Here is a 20,981-nt window from a genome sequence, read left to right on the forward strand (position 1 = left end):
TACACATGTATTCATTTCAGCAAGTGATTCATCTTTGCCCATCTACTGGATGAAAATGGTCCAGTCATTCCCCTTGCTCCCTGTCAAATAGACACAATCAATGGGAAAAAAACCTAACTAAAAGGTGATTTGTATTTACTAAAATTTCTGCATGCTTTAGTTGCTAAATGATGTTACATTTTTTCAAGGTTTAATTACTTTCATGGAGGTTCTAACCATGAGACTTGGCATTCCCAGACCGTGATCGGGGTGCACTTGAAAAATGAAATATTACCAATATTTACTGTGCGATAAAATGCTTTGATGCTCCCAGTAAGATACTTGGACAGTTTTAATCTTTTATACAACATTTGGATCTCCATTACAGAACCTTCAAATTTATGGCAAAGTTTTATTTCTACTTTTACAGATGAAATCTAAAGGACAGTGGCCTGAACAATTTGGAGGCAGCAATTTAAGATTGTCAAGCTGGCTGCAAAACTCTTATTGCAACTCAGAAAAATAAATGGTAAGTTTCATAATACTGTTTTTCTTCATGTTATTGACTTGGATGTTGGCTTTAGAACTTGGAAAATATGCCATCACCCACTCAACCTCTAGTCTTTTATTCTCTCATATACACAACATACATATTATAACTTATGTCCACATGAAATCACATGTAGAGCTCTAAGAAAAGAGAAGAAAAGAAAGAAAACGAATAGACTACCACCCAACTTCTGTATTTTATCATAATTTTTTAAAGCAAAACCTTTTTCAATTTTTTTTATACCTTTTACTAAGTTTGAGAAGCAAATTCAGGTGAAAAATTGTAAACATATGTTTGTTTGGAAATGAACTGTTTTATTAATTTGTGTCTTACTGTTATCAAATCCTGTATTCAAGGTTTTGCTAATCCACAACATGGATTTGTTGAACCCTCAACATAAGTTTCAAATTTTGTATTAGATTATTCATTGTGGAATAAATTAGTAAAATTTTACTAATTGTACGATTGGCTTAACATTCGGTTGAAAAGTGCTATTAATCTATCTAAGTTTTCAAATATTGCCATTTTATATCCTAACTTTTATGGTGGTTTTTCTTGTGTATTCCAGGGTGGAAAGAAAGGATTTTCAAAAAGTGCCAAAGCACTACCGAGAGGCAGGAGTAAAAGTCCAGGAGGGAAAAAAGGTAAAAGGAAAACAAAGTCAGTATCTCCAGCTCCCAAGAAACCAGTAGATTTACTTAGCCCTGCTGCTATGACTAATGCTTACTACATTGCCCATGGAGCTCAGGAATTCCTTGAAGTCAGAGGATTTGGATGGCCAGATGCCTCAAAAAAGAAGAAGAAGGGTAAAGGGAAGGGTAAGAAGAAGAAGAAATGAACTCTGGACAGAAAAAAACAACAACAATTGTTTCAGTACTCAGTGTGACCATACTGTATCTTTGTCTTGTTTTCGTACGGAAAGGAAACATGTCATATGTAACCACAAGTAGCTGTTGTACTAGTAATTTCTTTTACCATATCCATGGACAAGTGAAAAACATTTTGTGCTGGCAAACCTGAGATTTAACAATTTGTCCATTTCTTAAGAACATTTGAACAGCTGAGGGGTTACCAAATGTTTGTGATCTTTCATATGACAATGTCTCTGTGTAATGGTAACATAAAAGTCATCAGCATTGGCTCAAATATATTAGACAATCAAATGGTGAGCACTTGTGCTCTAACTTCAACAAACATTTTACTACCACACTGCAAATATGTTTCCAACCTGAAATATTTAATTTGTCTAATATAACACTCATTAATGCCTTCAAGTCATTTGGAGATGCAGATCCACCAGGAAAGTACTTTTCCAAACAAAACAAAAATGTTTTAGCAAGCTAAAATTTGGACCAAACTCTGCAAGAAGATCAGGTAACTACAGGGTTTATTTGCTTGTTACTTTCAATGCAAAATTAAAGGTTGGGATAGTGTACGGTATTTCACTTATTGTGCAACAGTTCACATTGACTGCATACTGTGAACAATCATAATGTACAGGTAAATCTCTCCATGTGTGCTATTGTAATATCATTACTTACAGGGTAAATGCAAAAGGAACATTAATTTTATTTGTTGTTCCCGGTGTGTGAGATATTTTTTTTTTTATTGAAACAAATTGAAGGCAAATTCTATGCAAAGTTTGAAGCAATAACCTACTGTAAACTTGTTTCTTAAGTCTTCCTGCATAGACAGAATCCACTCCCTTCCACATTTTATACCTTAGAATACTTGTGCATTCAGTGTAGAGTTTTGTTAATTGATCTCAAATGTGTTGAATCAATTTTGAAATAACTATAGTGTTTTAGAATTCTAGGGAATGCCTTTTTAGTCTACCATAAGAGAGTTTTCACTTTTTTCAACACTGGACGGACAACATCCCCCAGTATGATTGTTAATTTTGATATTTAATTTTGGAAGGTTAAGCTAAGTCAAATGTTTATCCAATTTGATTTGGTTGCTGGTTTAGTGACATTTACTCAGCAGTGATGTACAATCATTAATAATGTTGGGCAAAGTTCAATGTACTAAAAGCGCTTTCTGGAAACCCAGCAAATTGTCAAACTAAGTAATCTTCTCTCAGTGAGATAAAAGTATTAAAATTTGTTCATAAATTGAACTTTAAAGGATTTGTCTTTCTCTACAAGCCTGAAAACAAGCAAGTACCAGTGGCGGAATGCCCTCAATCAATTGCCTAACTATGCCCTGAGGAAATATACCAGGAACTGATTTGGTGCTGAGTACTGGCCAGTCAATCAACCACTCTCCAACACAATTTTCTTATGAAAGCAAAAGAAAAAAAGGAGTAAATCATACATGTTAACTTGTTGCTGCATTATATATAGTTTATATGTACATCAAAATAGGTAAACATGATGGATTACAGAAAAATGCTACTAAATGGCCTATAGTTTATACACTCAAAGGCTTATCAGCAGAACCAGGAGCCACTCTTCACAGAGAGTGGCCCCCAGTCATTGAAACCTTAATTTTACTCTGACCACAGGATTCTAGTGATCAATTCTTTTATAAAAAGTTGTTTCTCTATTATCTTCCAACCGGATGGTAACCACAATTTCATGTTCCATTTTAATAACATTTATGCAATTTTTCAAGTGTGCTGTGGTTGTTAGCAACTGTAGAGTGCAGATTTAATGATTGTCACAAAAGTCTTTGTAAGAAAATTCATTCCTAGTTCATATTGAACTTGTTGAAAAAATAGAGATGAAACTTCTGATTTGTTGAAAAAATAGAGATAACATTTCTGATTTTCTTAACATTATTTTTCTTTTGTAGAAATTTATTGGTTTATATTGAACCGCTTTTTTGCCCTTCTTTTTCTTGTGGTGCTGGACAATCTTTTGAAACTTGCATGGCCCTCATTAATGCCAGATGGAACCTTTCTCAATTAAAATGGATAGTTTGAGGTACAAACTTTAACTTTTCATAAAGAATTACAGTTCTGTGTGCTGCATGTATAATTATACAACCTTTGAAGTGTGGTTGTATTTTTAGTACATCCATGCTTCAATTTTAAAATGTGGTCTTCTCAGTATTCAGTTTGGAAGAATATAAATGATATAAATATGTACATTTTGATCTCAGCATTTTTTCTTCAGAGTTGTGAATCATTCATTGTGTAAGCATTCTCCAATTTCTTATCAATTTATTAAACAAATTTATTCTCATGCACATATAATTTCGAAGTCAACCTCCATGACTCTGGGGGGGGGGGGGAGAGGGAGGTGTCTTCCATTTAAAATTCAGGTAGAAACCCTGTCATTGTTGTACCAACATTGGCAACTACAGCTTCGAAGTAAGGATTTCTAACATAGTACTGAGAATGAAGTAATGCTCTCCCCCACCCTCCCTCTCCCCTCAACCACTTTCTCTCTTGGCACCACTTTACTCTCAGTCACTCATCCAACTTCACAATACCTCTAGGAATGAGACATCTGCTGATCTTAAAGCCAAACTATTTCACAATGCCATGTGGACACAAGTAATCTTCAATGGACTCTGGTAAACCATTCATAGTACATTGTACAAGTATTTAAGTGTCAACTGCTTTTCTGGTAACTAAGCTTCTAAACTCTATGTATATTGGTTGCTATTCAAAGTAAATTTAGGGTAGACATTCATCGATTATCTTTTGTTAAATCTTTGTTCCTTTGTAAACATTGTAATTGACCAGCAAGTCAATGGGCAACATGAAGTTAACCTTTGATTGTTCATGCAATTGTTCTTCTGCTTACATTTGGGATTAAATCCACTGAAATGAAACTGTCAGGCTGTAGCTATCTGAAATATTACATTCTTCTCACAGGATGTTACACAAAATAAAATAACACTGTTAGCAAACTGCTTACCACTAGAGAGCCTGTGTAAGAGAATGTGTAAAAGTAAGTTGGCCTGACGTTTCTATCCTAGCAGGATCTTCTTCAAAGGCTAAATGCACAGCTAATTAAGCCACTCCCATTAGTTTCTGCTTATGCAAACTGAAGATATGTAGCTGATGCCAGTGCTGCAAAGTCAAAATTTTATTTTGTTAAAATTTGTTTTATCTTGATTATAAGTTGTCTTCGTCACTAACAATTAGTGTTGATCAGCAAGTAAGAACAAAATGTATATATCTAACCTTGTGCATGCACTGACAATTATCAGATCCACACTAGGGATGCACCGGATCCAAATTTTTGGATCCGGCCGGAACCGGATTTTGCCGTAGATGAAATCTTGCCGGATAAAATCCGGCCGGAACCGGATTTTTTCATTACACAAAAGAAAATCATTAATAAGAAGTAGAAGTATGAAACAAGGAGCAAATCTTAGGTGAGGTATACGCATATTATAAAGAAGGTGGTTTTTGTGGAATTTAAAAAAATTCAGACGTATTTAACAATAAAAGAGATTGTTTCACACATAAATATTCAGAGAAAACATGAATGCCAACAATAATGGGAAAGTAAAGATTCATTGGAACAGTATTTTGACTGATAAGTATATGAATGGTCTATTTTAACTGCACAATACTAAACTGATGAAGGCTGCAAGAAATGATTTCACTGCAAACTGTACTTGTTGTACATAGCTTCATATTATTACAGTAGTTGTATTACTTTGATTGATCTTTAGAAACAGTGGGTCAGACCATTGAGAAAATTAAATTGAACATGTTAAACCTAATTTTTTTCTTACTTTGAATGTTTTTATTAAATTTTTGGAAATAGTTTACATTGATTTAATTTAATACCAACACCTTTTTAAGGAATAATTCAGGCCAGATTTTGAAAAAGATCCGACCGGATATTTTTCAAAATCCGGCCGGAACCGGAACCGGATAATTCCTCACTATCCGGCCGGATAGTCCGGCCGGACCGGATATCCGGTGCATCCCTAATCCACACCCCCGGCCTTGAAATCCTGTGCACGCTACAGGCATCGCACTCTCTTTATGGCAAGACCTTTTAACATTTACCTCCTTATTCTACTTAAGTAGAATTATAATTCCACTCAAGTAGAATACAATTAAGCTGAAGTAAAATTAATTTCACTTAAGTAGAATTGGAGTTTGCTTAATTGTAATCCACTTTATCGGAATGCACATTTGCTTTTTGTCTATATCGTATTATTCTTAAGTAAAATTCAATTTAGCTCAAGCTTAATTGAATTAAGCTTAAGTAAAATACAATCCTGCTTAAGTAAAATGCAATTTCACTTTAGTAAAATTGCTGTTCTACTTAAGCAAAATGGCTTCTCAATTTTACTTAAGCAAAACTGCATTTTGATGATTTTAGTGAAATAGAATTCAGCTTAAGTGAAATGTGATTGGTCAATCTGTTTGCTACTCATTGCGTCACTTTCTGCGAAGTCTGAATGCGAGCTGCTTTGTAGTTGCCAGTAGCCTCTCCTCTCTGTTGAATTTCCATTTTCTGTAGCATGCAATTGAATCTGTTCAATATATTTAAGTAGGTTGCTAATGGACTCACACACCTCATGGGTATTTGATTGCATGCAACCTATCGCTGATGCTGACAAAGTTTTCTTGACATGACAGAAGTCTATATTGAGGTCCTGGAAGTTATTGTTCCCTTGCATTAACTGCAAGACCACATTTTGCACTGTGTTTATGACACTTGAGAGAATTTGGTCACATTGTAAACCAGAAAGATCTGTAGAACTAGAAGCGAAAGCCATGTTGTAATACTGCAGCATGCAAAGCATTGACGAATAATCCTTCAATTTCATTTCAGCTATATTGTATTTTACTTAGGTAGAATTGAATTTTACTTTAAAAAAATGCAATATATTTAGCCTAAGTGCATTGCTATTCTACTTAAGTAGAATTCAATTTAGCTTTTTTATATTATGACAATTAGCCTGTATATAAGCTTCTTAACACCATTATAGGCTCTTTGTGTAATACTGTGTGGAAACATGTTCATGTCTACAGACTAATTGTTAAACAGAGGTCATTTTACGACCAAGGCAGGTCGAATACGTAATCTCAAGAAACTTTTCCATGATAGCGCGCTATAGTCTATACAGCAGACCTTTCAGTAAAATACAACTTATAGGAATAAGGAGGTAAAAGTTAAATCGGCTTTCCATACTCTCTTGTCCAACACACTATGTTAAGAATGTCTTGAAATTCATTAGTTGCCGCCTGACATCGACTTATCCACCACTTATTTCTGACAAAATGATGGACTAATGATTCTAATTCTAAGTATTCTTAATACTTGCGTATTGTTCTCTTTCTTGCATGTTTTGAAATAACTGTACAATAATAGCAACCTGTTTCGAGGTTTGACATCACCTGTGCACTAAGAAAATTCTCTCAATCCTGTGTTGCGTATCCTATGAAGTAAGTAAAAACGGCGGTGAAGACGACCGATTTATCTTTGTTCTATTACATGTCTTAGACATTAATTGGACAAATTATTACTAAAAATCAACGTTCCATAAGTGTCCTAATGCTCAACTAAATGGGGATAGTATTCTTTATTCAAACTAATGAAAATATTGTTGATTATCAAAAATCTCCTATGCGGATGCAAATCTGTAGAGGCAAAGCTTGACGTCATACATACTGCTCAGATATGTAGATTTCGTAGACCATCTGCGCAGGTAGGGAACCTTACAATTCGTGGTAAGTATGATCTAATTTGACATGGCTTTTGCATTTTGCATGATATTTAGGATCGTTTATGAATTCGGCAGTTCCTTAAAGTACACGTAAGCTTTTGAAATAACACATATCGTCGATATTTGTGGAATAAGTTGCCCATTTCATACTGCGCAGGCTCGTGGTTTCCGATCGCCTTCATGTTCACTGCACAGTGTATTATATATGGAGCCTATACGGTGTGTGTATATGTTAACCATGGCTGGAGCAACTAAGATTAAGAATACCTACTCCTTTAGTTTCTTTGAGAAAGACTTACTGTCGAGTAGGCGCCATATCTATTGGATTTATTATAACCGTATTAATAAAAGCAGAGTTTATGTGATGTTCAAGTAGGTGTACTCTCACACAATTTTTGTTCTAACAATCAAACCGCCTGCATCAGCCATTTTACACGAACTTAGGGCCTCGTATCATACATATTTTCAACAGAGACGTGATAACACTGTCACCACTATCAGTTACAGAAATTGGGCGATTTAATGCCGTCCGTTGATCGAAGCCACCGTAAGAATCATAGAAATATCCTGGCGTTCATATTATGTCGGTATCATTTGTTAAGAGGCTTTAATCTTGAATTTTAATCGGCTTCAAGTTTACCGACTGCGCAGGTGTAGCAAACTTTCTCGGGAGCTTGCGCTGTCGTTGTACTGTGTACGCAGTCGCACGTTGAAACATAAGCATAGGTTGTGTAGCCTACCGTTATAAAAAAAATTCTTTACTGGGATCCTGTTATTAGGCATGCGCGGCAGTAAAATACACGTACATATCAATACCAAGAATTTACAAGTACAATGAGGCTAGTTGCGAGCTGAGAAACCACATTAACACGTGCTAGTTCTCTTTACATATCTAGGCCCACATGGGGCAATTGAGTAGTAGTAGACTAGTATGGTACACAGCATTTGGCAATCAAAAACTGAAATTGGCTCTACTTGACAGCTACAGTACTTCAATAATCCTTATGGAAGAAGATCAAATGGCTTTGCAGTCTTCAGAATCAGAGAAATTAATGGCAGTGACTGAGGAGATGGCCTGGGCTGATATAATTATTCAAAAACTTGCCTGTCCTTATGCCTATTCAATTTCAAGTCCAACAGTCATGCCAGGCTTGCACATGAAAGGTGTAGGATAGCTTAGTGTTAGGCTAGTACTTGGCTACAGGCTGTAGTTGCTGAAAGTTACATAGGAACTGATCTTAAAGGATTGCTGATACGGTGAGCCCACTTTTTATTACAGTCAGGTCTTTGGCCCAAGTCTAGGCACTATGTATGGGCCTAGCTATACACAGCCTAACTAAAGTGTTGCATGGTTTAAAACTAGTGTTTACACAGGTCTGAAAACCAAGAACCGGGTACCCGAAAGATGTTACCCGTTGGGTATCCGGGTACGTGGAAAAGATTGTTTACCCTCTTGTATCGCGATTTTCAAGAAATTACATACAGGATGCCATACTAAATGAATTATATTCTCCACTGACAATGTTTTCATGTTCAAATAGGTGTAAGATAAGGTATAAAACCTTCCTCAATAATTTCTATTTGCTTTTGTTTCTTTCATTAAGTTTATCTCGTTAATAACTTCATTATAATTATCATCGCACTGCCGCCGCTGATTATCTTTGCTCTTCACCTCAGGCTCTATTGGGCTAGACCATATATTTATCCAATTTGGCTCTTAAACAGTTTTTACTACTATCTATTATGCAGGCCCAGGGTTCACATGAACCGCGAAATTTGAATGCATTTGGATTTATAAGTGTTTATTAAAAAGCCACTTAAGATTTTCATTCATTAGTTAGGTTATCCTGTCTATAGTCCATTAGTAACATCTCGTAAATTTCCTAGTCAGTCTTTCCTTCTATGAAATAGCGAATGTAAAATTAATTATTGCGAGAATTCTTTCAATTTCTTCCACATGGTAGCCAAAACCACACTAAGTCAATGGGGAAATCTAGCCTAACTATCTATCTATTTGCTGAAATTGTAACACAGTTATAACATATACATAGAGTACTAACATTATTGCTGTTATCTTCGACCACATGGTAGCCTTACACTACACTACACTAAGTCCATGGGAAAAACCTTGCCTAACCATAGGTTTGCAATAAAATATCACACTTGCGTAGGATTCAGGTAATTAATTAGGAACCGGGTAGTATTGTGTCTGGTGGGAACCCGGATACCCCGTGCAAACATTATTTTAAACCAAAGTAAACCTGGCTCAATTAAAGTAGACTGAATTGTAGTTCAGACAAGATTGGGGAATTGTACATAGTCTTTAATGTTCATGTTGATAAGTGTTTGAATGGGGCACCCACCCGACGTGATACTACCCCGTTCCTAATTTATTACCCGAATCCTACGCAAAGTGTGATTTTTTGTTGTTGGCATGTGTTGAAATGTGTTCCAGATTTGTAAAGTAGTGTACATTAACTCCGAGACTCATGAAAAAGGACGAAAGTATTTTTGCCTCTAAATTTGTGTGGAAACTCCCTCATTTACACGGTCTGTGAAATAATAGGTTGTCAAATCTTTTTATTTCTCAAATGGTACTGATAGGTTCCAGATTTCAGAAAACTGCATGCAAGTTAAAGCGTTTTCAAGATGATGTCCATAACAGAAGATGTGAGTGAACCGTCTTCTCCAGACACACCCTTTGATGATTCTGACCTACTCAACCCTGCAGTGACGGATGATGTTACAGCTCAGCTTGCTGCAGCGGGTATGTTATAACAGCAGCACTGATCTTATATTGAGAGTAAAAGCTCCCCTCATATAAGTAGTTTGCATTTGTGTAGATAGTGACTAGTTGGGCTGTAATATTTTCTTGTCTCAATGTATTGTTGAATATTGGCAACAAGTTTAATGGTTTGTAAAAAAAAAAAACAGTTTGAATCCCCACTGCTACTGAGTATCTAAGAAGACAAATAAAACTACAGACTGAGGTGGGGATGAAAAATGTTACCCATGTGGCAGGATCAGCTGAAAGTTTATTATTCAGAAGAAATAGGAGACATCTAACTTGCAAAGCTTTCAAATAGTAGCACAAAACATTGACAGTAACCAAGCCATACATAAGTTCAAGAAAGACATGTGTACAGTAATATTTGAACATGAAACAAAAAGTGAAGTGGAATCTTTGAATGTAATCCCATACCAATGTACTATATAGCATCAAATTTGACTAAATGTAGATGACGTGGTTACACAAAATTTCAATTTTGAATCAGTTTTTGGGAACTCTCAAATATTGCTTCTTTCCAGGTACAATTGGAGTAGCAGCAGCAGCTGCCATAGCAACAGGAAAGAAGAGGAAGCGCCCCCATTCCTTTGAAACAAATCCATCAATACGGAAGAGAATCCAGAAGAGGCTGTTGAGGTAAGTTTTTGTGTCACGGTTTATGGGTTGCACCTCTTCAGTGGGACCTTTGTTTTATAGGTAGTTTTAGCATTCATAGATGTAGAATTGCACTATACAACTTGTTGCTGCTTGATGCATCTAGGTGTATATCATAGGTCCTTTCAATGTTATCAGAGTCTCATAATACAATGTCATTGATCCTCTTGATTTTTTGGCCGTGATCTCCATTGGGCGAAATAGGAATGAAGTTTCAACAAAATCAGGGACTTTGACAAATTGATTTTTCAGGCTGAACACTATATGTAAAAGAAAGAGTACAGTGAAATTGCTGCAGTGCTCATTGTTTCAACCATCTGTTTGAATGTTATTTCTTTGTTTCAAAACTCAGGAAATTGAAGAATGTGATTGATGAATACACAACGAGAGTTGGCCAGCAAGCAGTTGTCCTTTGTTGCACGCCAGGAAAGACCGAAAATAACTTCAAGGTTTTTGGAGCTGCCCCTCTGGAGAATGTGGTTAGTTCCCTCATTGTATGTGTCACATTGTTGATGGCCATTGAGAAGAGAACAGTCACAGCTATGGTTCTGGTCTAGCTTCTTTCGCAGCACAATTATTCATTAATGAAATAACTGGGCTATGTGCATCTATGAGGACAATAATAATATTGAAATAGGATGATCTGGTAGGAATGAAGTTGAAAGAAGCTGATTTCTGTATTTCTTCATTGTTCTTAATAAGTCTGGCTTTTTCCCTTGTAATTTCTATCTAGTGACTGGATATTTGAGTAACATTGTATGTGCTGTACTGTAGTTTGTTCATGCAGCAACAGGCCGTGATATGCTTCAGGGAGCACATTATATCACCAACATGTCTCAATAAGGCTTCATGTGGGAGTGGGGGGGTGGGATGGGGCTGAGATGTTTGTTTTCATGCCTTGGTTCATTCCTGGGTGACTTTACTTTGAATGTTACTTGAAATGATTCTCTGAGGTGTACATGATGTTTATTTCTAGTAGATCCTTCTGACTCAGTCTACTCAACTGATATCATGGAGATATTTTACGTTACGACTGATACACCTCTCATTCTGACTTAAACATACAAAGAAAAGACGCACCATGAATGATACCTTTACAATGTCCTCCCTAAGCAGGGAATAATTAATTGTTCAAATGTAATGAGGCAGTTTTGAGGGCTTTTAGTCTGATATGAATTGAAACCCATCCCATGTACAAGAACTGCTGTACATTTGAGCATCTATATAGCAACCTGACCATTGCTATGCAATACTGGATAAATTATTCGATGTTAGTAACAGTCTTTAAAGTTTGCTTTCAAGCCTGCCTGCTATGCCTTGAGCAGTCTTAGACCTCCAGTAGTTAATTGTAGTCTTCCTGATTCTTATGCAAGCAGAATGTAAGAAAACTCTTGTTTGTCCTTTCAAGTTTTCTTGAAGCCAATATTTGCATCAAGTTATTGTTAAGGATAGTAATATTTGCCGTAACTTTTCCTTAAAAGATTCGCAACATGAAGCCTAGCGTTATGAATGACCTACAAGAAGCGCTAAATCACCAAGCACCAAAGCAAGATAGGGACAACCCCAACCAATTTGAGCTACCTCCACTCGTGATAGAAGGCATCCCAACTCCTGTGGATAAAATGACCCAGGCCCAGCTGAGGGCTTTCATACCACTGATGCTTAAGTACTCGACCGGTCGAGGTAAACCAGGGTGGGGCAAAGAGAGCTGTCGACCGGCCTGGTGGCCGTCAGACCTACCCTGGGCCAATGTGAGAAGTGATGTGCGATCTGACGAAGACAAAACCAAGGTAACATGATAAATTGAGCGTGTCTGAATCTAAAAAAGTGAAAATAAGTTAATGTGCAGCAACATGGTCTGGCCATGGCTATGCTGAGATTTAATGCACGTTTGTATAGAGACAAAGGTGCAGATGATGATATTCGCTGATATGTTGAATGTTTCATGTAAGTTTCAGGATTGTCTGATGCACCTGTCATCTTTACTATTTATTTTGTTTGTATTGATGGTCCTCTTGGGGGAAGAGGAGGGGTCGGGGTTGACATAATTACATGTGTAGAGAAGGAAACCTGTCACCAAGTTGCTTTCGATTTGATGATGTGGTTTGGAATCATTCGACAAAGGTACTTCATTAAATATTTCCAACCTTGCAAGGAGCCGGCGTTAACTTTTCCTGGTGATATCTACCACCGTGTTTGTAGTGCTGTTAGTGTATTGGGCATTGTTTTAAGTGACTATGAGGAAACAGTAAGCTTTCTATCTGTAATGTAATCAGTGTGCATGAAAATTCATGGACAACAGAGTTTCTTTGCCCTAACACTCTTTCCTGTCTGGCATGTAAGGTCTCCTGGACACACGCGCTACGTACCATTGTCAAGAACTGTTATAAGCACCATGCAAGAGAGGACTTGCTGCCAGAGTTTAGTGAGGATAAAGACAAGGACCAACAGCTACAGCATACTAGCCTTCTACCAACGCACACAGTGGTACAGACAGTCGCCAATGATGATGGCACATTCTCACTTATTCAAGTTGATACAGGGAATACTGTGGCTACCTTGACAGATGTGACAGTAAGTACTCAATGTTGCCATGCCCACTTTTATCCATCCAAAGTTGTCACTGTTAGCATACTGAACTTATGTGTGTACAAACTTGGGCACACCTTGATGTTAGTGTTGACATTTGCTATCATGTACCCCTGTAAATGGTTCCCTGAAACAGCAATGTTTTTATCTTTAAAACTACATCTCATGATTGCCAAAGAATGAATGACTATCATCTGAGCTGTGTTAACATCTAATATTCTAGTTGAGTAGTTCTATTATAAATCAAATTAGTTGGATATAAATTGATTTTTTGACAAACTATTTCTGTTTGCTTGAAAGTAGAATTTAAAGTGCAACATATCCCAGAGACTACACATAATGCTGTTTTTTTTGTGTTTTTCTTTTGGCTTCTGAACTATGCCTCATAGCTCTTGTGCTTTCTGTTACATTTCAGCAAGTACAACAACTGCAAGCGATGCAAGGCATCCAGCTACAACCTATTCAAATACAACAGCCTGCCACCCAAGGAGTACAGACACTTGCCGAGGTGGCCTCACAACAAGGAGTTGTAACACAGGTATGTAGGACCTTGTTGTATAACCCAAGAAGTAGTACACAAAGTGCTGAGATTCATGTTGTGTTCAAGCCACTTAAGGGTTGTTTGTCCTTAAAGCCTGGGTTTACTATACACAAGATAAATAGCAGGCATGATGATAATGCACAATGATAGCATTATCAACAGGCACACATCCTGGTTTCTAATGACAAATATGTGACAAATGAATAATAATTATATAACACATGTCTAGGGATTCTTGTTGAGTTAAATGCTTTAACCTCTTGAGCACTATTTATGGATTGTTCGATGCTGTGGACAATTCATTAGGCAGTGAGAGGAACAGAAAAATGGAAGCTAGAAGACCATTAGCATCTCTCTGTGGTGCTTGTGGACTCAGTGAACCAACAAACCTTTTAGTAAACATCTCCATCATATGGTTACGTTGATGTATTCTAACTAAATATCTAAGTTATAATCTATACGTGATGTAAGGATGAGGCCTTTAGTTTGTGAATTTTTTTCCCCATTTTAATAGACACATTTTTTTATTATTGAAAAACAGCCATATTTCATATATAAATATCATTAATTGATAAAAGAGCAAAGTCCTTCAATACATTGCTTCAATGTCATTCAGTTTTTAATTGCTTTACCACTGCACTTACAGACTGTTAGCAGTATGAAACATCTACATATTCTGTATTCCATTGACAGCATGAAGTATGTGACAAATTTAGGAAAGTTCAGTGACCTGTTACTATACAGCTCATTGATTTTTGGTAGGCTGCTAGACTTTCAAAAGTAGTTTTCCAAAGTTTCATTTCAAATAGAAGAAAGAACGCTCCAAGTTGTTGTTCATTCTGTGAAATTGAACAAGTACTGCAGAAAATGTGTTGTGTGATTAGATATCTTTGGAATGAACTGCTAAATCCTGTTGTTATTGATGATGATAAAGCACATTGTCTGTATCTACTGACCTAAGAAGTCAGTTTTGTGCTGTTCTAGTCACAGATGGTGTTTACCAATGTCAATGATCTAGGTAATCAACTGGATCGATTATCAGTGTTAATGAGACCTCTCTCTTGGTGATATCTGTTTGAGATTCAGGGCACTGGTTATGAGGAGTATTGAAAGAGTGTTAATAAGTGTTAGAGCTTTAATACCAAATGTTACATAACATAATATATGTGCAAAAACTGATGCCTGACTTGGTGGCATAAGTCTTCTCTGTCGGATTTTGTCAGGTTAACAATCACATAATATATTATGATGAGAAACTTCTGTTCCACTGGAATTAGCCCCTTCTTGTAAAGAATGAGCATATTAAACTTGGGTGGATCAACAAGTTAAGATGGACAAGGGCTTGTTCTACAAATTGAATGCTGATATGTGAGAGTTTGTGTGTTTAATGGGGATGCATGATGTGGCTTTAATATATGATTTATTTTTTTCCCCCGTCTCTGCAGGTATCCCAGTCAGTCCCAGTTACTGTCCAGCTAACGGGGCCTCAGAGAGTAGCCACCCTGGCTACTGCTACCTTGCCTGCTGGTACACAGATTATGCTGTCAAACGGTACAGTCGGTACCATCTCTGCCATGTCTGAAGGTAAGGTTGTCTCCAATCTTTACAAAAACATCTTCCTAGAAGCATTGTGGAAATCTACTGAACTTGGCGTTTTGATCTTAGTTACACAACTTAATTTGATTGAAAGTATTGCTATCTGCATATGTCTTTTGTAGGAGTATATAATTTATGTTTGACTTTGGTTGAAAGTGTTTTGTAAACCTTGTGACATGCAGTTTGGATAATTATAAGTTTATAACTACCGTTTGGAGGGTTTGAAATTACCTCTCCACTATGAATCATTCCACTATCAGAACATTAATGGGTGTCTGTGTGTTTGTGATGTTTTTAGTTTTGTTGATTCTGAATGGTGGTAGTTGAACAATCATCTGTGCAATATTGTTGGGTAGTTTTTTTTCAAACCTCTTGAGCATCATTTATGGATTGTTTCATGCCATAGACAATTCATTAGGCAGTGAGAGGAACAGAAAATGGAAGCTAGAAGACCATTAGCATCTCTCTGTGGTGCTTGTGGACTCAGTGAACCAACAAATTTAGATTACAACTCCTTCATTATGGAAAGATACAGATTACTATGAAACTTTAAAAACACTGCCACTACGAACTTGAAAACTTAAGATGTAATTCATATGCTGCACACAAAGTGAGAATGAAGCCTTTTACTTCTCTGTAGCTTTTGATTTCTGATACGTTTTTAAATATCCACAATTGACATATATCAATGCTTGGTTATGCAATATTCAGTGCTTTTACCACTACATGTATACTTATTAGTCTGTGACTCTGACAAAGCAGTTACAGCAGGTGTTTGTACTTACAAAATTGATAAGTATTTCTCATATCCTCCCCTCCCTTCCCTCCCCCATGAGAGTGCCAGATGTTGCCTCCCTGCTGACAATGCAATGTTAACACACCTTTTCTTGAGCATGTCATTATGTGATGTTGTCAGTATGGACAATGCTGATGGATGATTCAGATTGAAAGCTTACTGGAGCTGGTCAAATGGAGCGCTCCAACATGTCTACAGAGGGTACTGTCATATCGGTCCTGGTGAACCTTATCTGTACTGTTTATTTAGAGATCTCTGAATCTATCTCTGAATCTAAAACGATCGTGTGAAACCAAGCACTGGGTGATCTGACATAACAGACAAGCTGCGTGATTGGCTAGTTCAAAGATGCTTTTAGAATAGACAAGTTAAAGGTGCTTAAAACCATTAGTATGAAGGAAACTTAGAAAAGGAGTCTTAAGAGATCTCTTCTTTTAACTACTGATCAACATACAGTACCATTTTGACCTGCAGGAAGAGACTGCAAGTTGTAAGGTTTCTCAGAACTAGATAAGACCCATATGACAGCGCACTCTGTTGATTTGAGGCATTGCTGGAAGCCACATAGCCTTAACTGGAATCAAGAGAATGTCAAGCAATGAAGAGATGTCTAAATAAATTTAGCATTTGGTGTAAAACCATGTCATATAAGTCAGATAACCTTGTGTCAAGTTATGTTGGTTGGTGTTAGTTTGGCACTGTTAGTTAGTTACTTGTTGTTTGGTGATCAATGCACGAGGTCCATCCAAGACTGAATATGCACTGATGCAATTAACATGGTTCCATTTTGTCTTCAGGTATAGTAATCCCTACCCAGGTGTACCAGACGGTGACACAGGTTGAAACCAGTGAGGGTACTGTGATGCACCCTATCCAGGTACAAGGTGGACAAGTGATAACCACACAGGCTGGGGCCCATTTAGCTGCTCTGTCTAATGGTACAGCTGGACAGAGCTTAAAAATGGAAGCTGACATGACCCAACAGCACCCTCAGCCCGGAGACCACGGTGATGATGGTACACAAGTGATAGCAATGCCAATGGTGACACATGCGACTACATCTCAGGCAGCTATTGATCCATCGCAGCAGACTGTGGAAATAGTACCCATGGATCATTAGTTAGCTGTGGATGTATCTATTGAGCTCATAGAATAATCTGGGGGCTGTTCTCATAGGCCAGTCAGTCATTAGCTCTTTGGGGGTAGCTTGGCAAACAATGTTTTATATACTAAATAGCTCTTATAAGAGCATTAGAATTGTGTATGCTGCTAAGTGATCAGTCTTTGAATATCACTGTTTGTGCAAAATCAATAAATGGTTGCCTTCTCTTTAGTTAACTACCTCATCAAGATAGTACTTTGCTGGGAATGTTGATTTTCAGACACACTGAAAGTATTACAAGTAGCAGGGTTGTTTGCGTGACAAAGAGGACGGGAGGGAGGGAGGGGTTCTGGTTACCTTTGATATGTAAATTCACTGTTGTTAGTTCAGAAGGTGCTCTACCCCTAGCCAAGCCTACATTTTGATGATAGACGTTGATAGAGGTGTCAATGTTTAATGTCTGCATTCTTGGTTTTCCTTATTGCGTTATCCCACTTCGGATCGAGATTGATAAGCATTTCTTCAGGGAAGCATGCATGTGATTACACAGCAAATGTTAATTCTATTCGTTGTGCACGTTGTGTTACCCTGTTGTATCCCATCATATCGTATCTACAACCTATGAAAGATTAGCAGCTGTTAAGCTGATTCAGATTGGTGCTTATTCCATTTGTCACCAATATTTCACTGACAAGTAGTTGCACCCTGCTCATCTTGTGGCTACTTGCATGTGTGAAAGCATTGTCTGCCACTGGTCTCACCTCACCAGTTAAGTACTGATAATATATGCAGCTTATTTGTGCACTGTTCCAGGGTATCACTGAGTCATAGAGATGAACCAGATGCACATAACCATACATCAGTGTGGGCACTAATAAACCCCCACCAAAGTAAAATTGTACCAAGATATGTAAAATATTTATTTAAACTTAGTACTTGGGATTTTTGTAAATTATTTTCATGTAGATAAGTTTGTTCCATAAACAGTTGGTATGCATTTTCATACTTTCCAAGTGCAATTTTGATCCAAGTCAGTTCTATATTTTGTACAATATTTGTATCACCTTACTTTATAGCTTAACATGGACTGTTGTGGTACATGACAGACAAATGTGCATATTAAGTTTACCAGTTATTTAAAGGCATTAGAAGATAAAGGCATGACTCCTTATTTTGTACTGTCATGGCTTGAATAGCTAAGTGATGACATTTCCCAGTCCCTCGACTGGACTAAATATTAATCCATTCATAAAATAAATTGTTGTTATGAACAATGTGTACATACAATATTCAAATGATTTTCGATTGAGTAGCTATGGTTGTGGCTTTTGACAATCAATATTGATTCTGTACCTACAGTTATCCTTCTGATCATTACATAGCCATGAAACAAACCTTTTTGCCCTCCTAGTTATTGACAAGTAATGTAAAACTTTTCCACAAATAGTTGTTATGAGAACAGGTAAATTCCCTTTTCTTAGCTATTCTTGACCTGTGGAATCCTAATTACATTGCTTTCTTTTCTATTTTTCTAATTGAATCACAGTAGAAAATGTTTGTTTTGGCATACTGAATGTTGCAAATGTTAAACATTGTTGGAAATTGGCTTTATAATTGAAGTTCATGTGCAGTGAATTTTTACCTTTTAAAATATATACCATGTTATTGTTGTACTAAATAGGCTGTTAGTACACAATATTAGTTCACAAAAAGTTGATACTATAGGAACCGCTGTGGGCATGATGGAATTAACTGCAGAACATAGATGCCAGTACGTGTACAGAAATGCTTAGCATGAAAGTGAAATAGTCACATAGCTTGTGTAACTGTTCTGCAACACTTTGTGACACCACTGTGAGAAGCAATGGCTGCCAGCCCCAACAAGAATGTTTTGGTACTCATCCACAGCACATATTACATTTAATATTCAGCAGGAGTCTTGTGACAATATCAGAGGCTTATCTTTCTTCACAAGACAATGCCTATCGGTATTTTTTTCCAACAGCAGAGATTTTTGGAGAACAGGTTTCATTTAAACAATTTATTTACCGCTTCTATCCTCAAAAGCCAATATACTAAGAACAGTTTTGTAAATGGGAAATTTATTGCTTTTAATAATTGAAATACATTTCAAGGAAATGTCTCCACTTTTCTTGTAATGATCTTTACAAAATCGTCAGTCTGTTCCCGTAATATATAGAAAGTTTGTTAAGTACATGTGTATCCTACCTATTCTACTACTTGGGATCCACAACCCCCCTCTCCCATACCCCCCCTTCCTTAAGAATAAGCCTGGATATTTTTTTTTGGAGGTATCCAATCTAAAAATCTAGTTTGTTAGAACATGAAGACACATAACATTTAAACGTCATACCATTTTCATTAGCACCTCAAACAACTTGCTAGTTTCACGTTGGTTTACAAACTGTGTGGAGGAATATAGGGCTGTGATAATAGGTACATGAAAATGTTCTAAGGTTGATTACATTCCAAGGAATTCACGAGGTGTAATATACAATTGTAGATGACAGTGATAAACAGTCCGGTAGTGAAATTTGTCAACAGTTCCACATAAAATATGTTTAAATGTTCCCTACCCTCCCCTACCCAAATATGAATTTTATCATTTCTCTGTGCAGCTTCAAAGGCTACCAACATAACCCAAAAGTTTTACCCTTCTAGAGGATATTGCATACCAGCCTTATATCACCTATTCATCCTAAAGTCACATTTCTCCACCATGTGTGACAAGAAAGAGTCACAAGTAAAAATACTCTTTGTCTATAACCTAAACAACATGATCAATCAATAAAAGGTAATTTTCCTTAACTACCAAGTTGTTTGGTTTGTACGCTCCAAACAAAAATGAAGTAAACATTACTTAATAAATTCTTATACAGTTAAAAACATGTTCTCTAAATATACAAGTTATTTCCATTCACAATAGTTTCCTTTTTTCTTAGCTTCTATTTATCTTTAAAAGATTCATGATAACCCAATTTGAAGTTGGTGAACACTTTACAAGTTCGATCTGCAAACGTCTAGGCCTATGAACACAGATCTTCCATGAGGACTGAGCAACACCACACAAGAGACCCACCCCCCTTTGACTATCAACCCCCCCCCTTTGACTATCAATGTGATGTGAAAGAAAAATTAACCCAATTTATCTTGGTCGGCAAGCTCCTAAACTGGGTAAATATTTTTCATCATCTGGAACATCTCTGCAGCCCAACGAAAGTGTTTTGTGAACCCACTATTGGGTTGCGGACCAATATTACAATATCTTAAGTGGATAAATTCCCTGATAAATACAAATAATAAAGAGGAAAATATTTTAACCATTCCAACAAACATGGTTCCAATTGCTAGAAAGGGTATTGGTAAACTTCACTTAAAAAGATTTGAGGATATTCACTGGTTAAACTTCAAACTAGCCTATGAATTCTTGACTGACATTAGAATAACATGATTGTAAGGTAGTAACGATGCTCTCCAGAGACCACTCGAGCCTTGGTTAAAATGCACCTATTCTTCGTTGTGGTACATCTAGTATCTGAAAGATGAAGAGAGGTTGGTTTAAAATTAAGAGGTTGCCTGTGTAGATAAAAAACATGTTACAAAACAAGTTCTTACAACGTTAAAAGAAAGTCTTAAAAAATCTGTTGACCGTAATTCCTGTTTAGGCATTGCAAATACCTGTTTGGTACTTACAAATTGCAACCAATACAAAGTAAA

The 20,981-nt window shown here is 36.7% G+C and overlaps 2 protein-coding genes across 7 annotated transcripts in view; one reads left to right on the forward strand and one right to left on the reverse strand.

The window, feature by feature from the left end:
• The first annotated feature begins 7,027 nt into the window (after positions 1-7,027).
• On the forward strand, positions 7,028-19,386 carry LOC139961953 (DNA-binding protein P3A2-like). Of its 4 annotated transcripts, none has more exons than XM_071961673.1 (9): positions 7,028-7,181; positions 9,782-9,944; positions 10,487-10,601; positions 10,972-11,098; positions 12,101-12,409; positions 12,963-13,193; positions 13,624-13,746; positions 15,195-15,333; positions 16,939-19,386. In XM_071961673.1, exons 2-9 carry the CDS (start codon positions 9,827-9,829, stop codon positions 17,259-17,261), a joined length of 1,485 nt encoding a protein of 494 aa, XP_071817774.1. In that variant the 5' UTR covers positions 7,028-7,181; positions 9,782-9,826; the 3' UTR covers positions 17,262-19,386. The 4 variants fall into 4 exon arrangements, with proteins under 4 accessions (XP_071817774.1, XP_071817778.1, XP_071817776.1 ...); XM_071961677.1 differs by lacking the exon at positions 7,028-7,181 and adding an exon at positions 7,297-7,549; XM_071961675.1 differs by lacking the exon at positions 7,028-7,181 and adding an exon at positions 7,569-7,724.
• LOC139961951 (S-adenosylhomocysteine hydrolase-like protein 1) overlaps positions 19,270-20,981 on the reverse strand; it is a 36,505-nt gene continuing 34,793 nt past the window's right edge. For all 3 annotated transcript variants that reach the window (XM_071961671.1, XM_071961672.1, XM_071961669.1), the window contains exon 13: positions 19,270-20,799. In XM_071961671.1, coding sequence (XP_071817772.1) covers positions 20,793-20,799 — 7 coding nt within the window. In that variant the 3' untranslated portion in view covers positions 19,270-20,792. The remainder of the gene's footprint in view (positions 20,800-20,981) is intronic.

The sequence above is a fragment of the Apostichopus japonicus genome, chromosome 20, assembly GCF_037975245.1.
Source record: "Apostichopus japonicus isolate 1M-3 chromosome 20, ASM3797524v1, whole genome shotgun sequence".
Classification (NCBI taxonomy): domain Eukaryota; kingdom Metazoa; phylum Echinodermata; class Holothuroidea; order Aspidochirotida; family Stichopodidae; genus Apostichopus; species Apostichopus japonicus.